This window comes from Carassius gibelio, chromosome A24, assembly GCF_023724105.1.
Source record: "Carassius gibelio isolate Cgi1373 ecotype wild population from Czech Republic chromosome A24, carGib1.2-hapl.c, whole genome shotgun sequence".
Lineage (NCBI taxonomy): Eukaryota > Metazoa > Chordata > Actinopteri > Cypriniformes > Cyprinidae > Carassius > Carassius gibelio.
In genome coordinates, this window is record NC_068394.1 from 9,100,170 (window position 1) to 9,106,169 (window position 6,000).

The 6,000-nt window shown below is 40.3% G+C and overlaps 1 protein-coding gene across 7 annotated transcripts in view; it reads left to right on the forward strand.

Annotated features, from left to right (window-relative positions):
- Positions 1-5,556, forward strand: part of LOC127946236 (phospholipid-transporting ATPase IB) — a 49,328-nt gene extending 43,772 nt beyond the window's left edge. For all 7 annotated transcript variants that reach the window (XM_052542669.1, XM_052542670.1, XM_052542671.1 and 4 more), the window contains 2 exons: positions 1,856-1,947; positions 4,359-5,556. In XM_052542669.1, coding sequence (XP_052398629.1) covers positions 1,856-1,947; positions 4,359-4,453 — 187 coding nt within the window. In that variant the 3' untranslated portion in view covers positions 4,454-5,556. The remainder of the gene's footprint in view (positions 1-1,855; positions 1,948-4,358) is intronic.
- The last annotated feature ends 444 nt before the right edge of the window (positions 5,557-6,000 follow it).

The following is a 6,000-nucleotide window of genomic DNA, read 5'->3' on the forward strand; positions in this document are numbered from 1 at the left end:
GGTTTGCCTAGCTATAAGCACTGGGTGTGTGTAGCTTCCTTGAGATCGTAGCTCTTTGCATGTGTTTGTTTTCATACTGTGTGTTTGTGGTTTTGAGGATGACTGCGTGGAGCGATCGCATGGATTTCACAGTTTAGCCCAGAGATATTACTCTACATTATCCATTTGGTGTACAGCCCTGTATGAGACAGGATTTGGCAGACAGACGTGTAGTCTCATGCTATTTTTTTTGTAATACCTTAGAGTTTTTCGTGGTCTTTAGTCCGCTAATTTATGGCCAGGGAGTTGACAGAATGGACTTCTAATCAGAGGGATGTTGGCCATAAGCCCTGTTTGGGTTTACCCCCTCATCCCCCCAGAGCAGAACACTTAACCTCATTTGTTTCAGTAAATATCCAGCTGTAAAAAGCATAATGGTTGTAAGTCATCCTGAACGAGTGTAGAAATCCGCTGAATGATTAAACGTCAGCTTGAATTCGGCATCGTCAGGCGGAGGCTGACACAATTGAAGAGTATATCAGGCGTTTACATTTGCAGTTTTGTTTACCCAAAAAGACCCCAACAAGCCCTGCCGGACAAAAGCTAAGTATTTTCCAAACTCTAAGCCAAACCTGGACTCATACGTGTGGGGACGGTTTGAGGAAAATAAGTTATTGAAAATTTGATTAATCAAAACAGCTGTCTTGATATTCCAAGAATTGTCCACGTTCCAGAGGAAGAAAGAGCTCCGGTTACCACCAAGCCTATGCGTCATTCCATCCTTTTATTTCTTTATTTATCCATTCATCATCCCCTTCTTTCAACCGGTCATCTGTTTTGCAGACATAGTTTTCATTGGCTGATGTTTTGCCATATCTCATATACATATACAGAATTCTTTACAACGCAGCCATATGAACGCCACGTCCTTCCCAATGATAACAGTGCAAACGGTCCCCTTCGTAGCACAATATGAGCTTGAGGTGTAACCTTGAGAAGTTTGGCCTTCCTCCATAACAACTGGTTTTCAGATCACTCTTTCTTTTATGGATGAGGGGAAAGATCGCTTTCATCTGATTTACAGGGAAACATCGTAGTCTGATTGTTCTACATGGAACGTTTTTTTTATCAAAGATGGGGTCAGGTTCCTTTGATTCCTCCTCATTCCGAAACTGACTGCACAATGGAGTCAGATTCCGTTTCCAGGATTGAAATTTTGCCATTTAATTAAGTTACCACAGACTTCTTTATTGGCTGCATGAATTTAAGATTAAAGCGCTTTTGAATGCTTCTCGTATCGATCGGTTTTGTTTGAAGGATTGGAAAGCTTGAGGATTTAGTGCTGTGGAAATATTCGAGGAGATGTTTTTGGAAAGTTTAATGTTGTTTAGGAGTGCTAAGGGAAGCCATTTCTTTGAATTGTGAGAGTATGTGGGTGTAAATGTGTGTTCTGCTCGAGTGAGTATCATTAGGAGTGTGTTGTTTGCCAGGATGGCCACGCGGCAGAGTAGAGGACTGTGTTATTGAAATGCATGTGATTTTGACCTCTAGCTGTCAAGTGTGTACTGCCCTGATCAGCAGAACGCGTTTTTCAGGTTTGAAAATACGAGAGGCACCACACTACCTTTTCTTTTTTAAATTTAATTTACATTATTTTACTTCTGGCACTGAAGTGCTTCTACAAATACACTAGACGCAACAGGTGGATAAAATGCGAGGTGCCCAAGGCACATAAACAGCGTGCAAAACACTGCCAAAAGAAAACAATTAAAGAAATTATTAAAGGTGCCTCTCATTGCAAAAAAAGCGTTCTGTCTGATCGGGGCCTAAACGTTCTGTGATTGGTGGCTTAACTCATCTGTCTCTGTCTGTCCAGTCTGAACGAGCGTGCCCACCTGCTGACAAGGGTCTTCAGGAAAACGCCTTCCAGCGTGGGACGCTCAAACTCTGTGCAGCAGACCGTGTCACGTAAGTGCATGTTCCTCTTGTGCCTTTTTTGACATTTCCTACCCACTGAGATCTGCAGAACCTGCAGGATTGCGACTGCAACAGAGCCGACAGCCTCTTGAGTTTCTTGTCCGAACTAATGAAAAAATCACTTTGAGTAATCAGATAAAAGTTTTATTTTCTGTATCATAAGTTTTCCACATATCCTTGTTTGGGATAAAAACACATTTTTATGTTTGCACTTATTTGAAATACAATTTTTTTTGTAACATAAAGAATTTATTTACTATGACTTTTAATGTGTACTGGTTGAATAAAATTATCAATTTATTTAAAAAGAAAAAAAAAGTTACTGGCCTCAAACTGTTGAACAGTAGTGTAAATATATATATATACAGTATTGTTCAAAATAATAGCAGTACAATGTGACTAACCAGAATAATCAAGGTTTTTCGTATATTTTTTTATTGCTACGTGGCAAACAAGTTACCAGTAGGTTCAGTAGATTCTCAGAAAACAAATGAGACCCAGCATTCATGATATGCACGCTCTTAAGGCTGTGCAATTGGGCAATTAGTTGAATTAGTTGAAAGGGGTGTGTTCAAAAAAATAGCAGTGTGGCATTCAATCACTGAGGTCATCAATTTTGTGAAGAAACAGGTGTGAATCAGGTGGCCCCTATTTAAGGATGAAGCCAACACTTGTTGAACATGCATTTGAAAGCTGAGGAAAATGGGTCGTTCAAGACATTGTTCAGAAGAACAGCGTACTTTGATTAAAAAGTTGATTAGAGAGGGGAAAACCTATAAAGAGGTGCAAAAAATGATAGGCTGTTCAGCTAAAATGATCTCCAATGCCTTAAAATGGAGAGCAAAACCAGAGAGACGTGGAAGAAAACGGAAGACAACCATCAAAATGGATAGAAGAATAACCAGAATGGCAAAGGCTCAGCCAATGATCACCTCCAGGATGATCAAAGACAGTCTGGAGTTACCTGTACTGTGACAGTTAGAAGACGTCTGTGTGAAGCTAATCTATTTTCAAGAATCCCCCGCAAAGTCCCTCTGTTAAAAAAAAGGCATGTGCAGAAGAGGTTACAATTTGCCAAAGAACACATCAACTGGCCTAAAGAGAAATGGAGGAACATTTTGTGGACTGATGAGAGTAAAATTGTTCTTTTTGGGTCCAAGGGCCACAGGCAGTTTGTGAGACGACCCCCAAACTCTGAATTCAAGCCACAGTACACAGTGAAGACAGTGAAGCATGGAGGTGCAAGCATCATGATATGGGCATGTTTCTCCTACTATGGTGTTGGGCCTATTTATCGCATACCAGGGATCATGGATCAGTTTGCATATGTTAAAATACTTGAAGAGGTCATGTTGCCCTATGCTGAAGAGGACATGCCCTTGAAATGGTTGTTTCAACAAGACAATGACCCAAAACACACTAGTAAACGGGCAAAGTCTTGGTTCCAAACCAACAAAATTCATGTTATGGAGATGTTAATGTTAATGTCCAATTGAGAACTTGTGGGGTGATATCAAAAATGCTGTTTCTGAAGCAAAACCAAGAAATGTGAATGAATTGTGGAATGTTGTTAAAGAATCATGGAGTGGAATAACAGCTGAGAGGTGCCACAAGTTGGTTGACTCCATGCCACACAGATGTCAAGCAGTTTTAAAAAACTGTGGTCATACAACTAAATATTAGTTTAGTGATTCACAGGATTGCTAAATCCCAGAAAAAAAAAAATGTTTGTACAAAATAGTTTTGAGTTTGTACAGTCAAAGGTAGACACTGCTATTTTTTTGAACACACCCCTTTCAACTAATTGCCCAATTGCACAGCCTTAAGAGCGTGCATATCATGAATGCTGGGTCTTGTTTGTTTTCTGACAATCTACTGAACCTACTGGTAACTTGTTTGCCACGTAGCAATAAAAAATATACTAAAAACCTTGATTATTCTGGTTAGTCACATTGTACTGCTATTATTTTGAACAATACTGTATATATATATATATATATATATATATACGTGTGTGTGTGTGTATATGTATATACAGTATGTATGTGTGTATATATGTATATGTATATGTATATATGTGTGTGTATGGTTTTAAACTATCCATTTAAACTTTAAACATAAAATGCTAATATAGAAATGTTATATTATAACTTATGTTTAATCTCAGTTTTACAGCTGCAACATCATGGCTTTCATTTTCAGACCCACTTGAATTATTATCGGTGTTATCTATTCGCCTCTGCCGCCCTAATATGAAGTATCAATTAAATATTGTGTGTATTTAACACAATATTTACTGTATATCGACAGCACAGCTGTACAGTGTGTGCTTTGATTTCCACACATGCAAATATCCCTATAATAAAGGCTAACTATTGTTTTCTCTCTCTGTCTCCCAATAGATGGATATGCGTTCTCACAGGAGGAGCACGGTGTGGTGTCTCAGTCCCAGGTTGTTCGCTCCTACGACACCACCCGTCAGCGGCCCAGTCTGTAGCTGAAGCTACAGCGACAGCTGGTAGAGACTTTACTGACAACTGTGTTGGGTGATCCTGCTGTGGCCTTTAAGCTGAACTAAACTGAACTGGGCACAGCTAGCGCAGCATTCGGCCGTGCTACATAACACACCGCCTCCCAATGAGGGACTGGATTTACGGGAAACAGAGGGTTGGGTTGAGTTGGGCGGGCATATTCTCACACCGAAACGGCCAGTCGAAATGCACTAGACATGAATGGACAGGCGAAAGGAGCCAAGTAGCATCCAGAAACGGAAGCCAGAGACAATGGTGTCTGTATCACGAGTCACAAGAATGCTGCATTTGGTTCTATATCGTGTAGGTGCGTGTTTGCATCTGCACTTTCATGTTATGTGAGCGTATATATCAAAAAGGATGTGCATATAGCTCGTCTGTTGCACTCGCTCTTATCAGTCATGTGTGTGCCGGTTGTGGGGCGGCTTTCTGCGCTTCTCAGTGTGTCTGCATGTGTGTGCTTTTGTTAAGTCCTAGCATCTGCATCTCCAGAGATCGGAGTTTGGCGTCTCTGTCATCACCCCGGCGATGCAGGAGGGGAGGCCACTCTAAACAAACACAAAACAGCCACCCACATGCATACACTCTTTCTGGAGGAATGCCCATTGCAGACCTGAGATGGGGGAGGTGTGGCTTACAGATGCCGCAGACACACGCATGCACCCACACGCATGTACCGTTCCCATCCAGTGAGGCTGCCAAAACACACAGCGATTCCACAGGAGGCGGAACCCCCACCCTGCAGCATGAAGCTTCCCAGCTTACCACACACACACAAATACACCTTCTCTCGCTCTCGGTCTCAGCTAATCTTCTACTTAAGGGCGGCCTCTGTATTTTAGAGCTCATGTTCTCTCCGTCTGCGCCTCTCTATTATTCTCTCTCTTTTTCCAGATCAGAAATCTCCATGTCTCCTTGTTCTCTTGGTCTAGTTATCCTTCCATTCCCTCTCTGTTCCAGTCGGTGGCCGCTGTGGATCACAGCTGTAGCTTTTGTGTTGTCTGCTTTCACTCAACCTGTCGGATTTCTGGACTGATTTGTCAAATAAACTGGACTTGTGACTCTGTCATTCTCTTTTTAAGCCTTATATTTGCCATGTTATTGTTGTCCTGTAGTGTAAGATAATATGATTTTTACATTTGTTCAAACCTGTATGACTTACTTTCTTCTATAGAACAGAAAAGTAGAAATTAAAAATGTTCATGCCACTCTTTTGTGCAATGAAAGTATATGGTGAGCAGAAGCTATCATGTACAGTAATCAATATTTGAAGTTGGGTTAAAACCTTTCATCAAAATTGTCCTAAAACCAAAATCCGTTCTTGTCTTAGGACAACTTTTAGATCCACTTCAAAAGTTGACTACTGTATATCATTTTAATATTTTAATCTGATATTTTCTAAGTTTTCATTTTAGTTAAATATTGTCATTTTCATTTTTGCTTTTGTAATTTTTTTATATTCTATTTAGCTTTCAGTTATTTAGTCCAGTTTTAATTATTTTAGAAGTTAAAC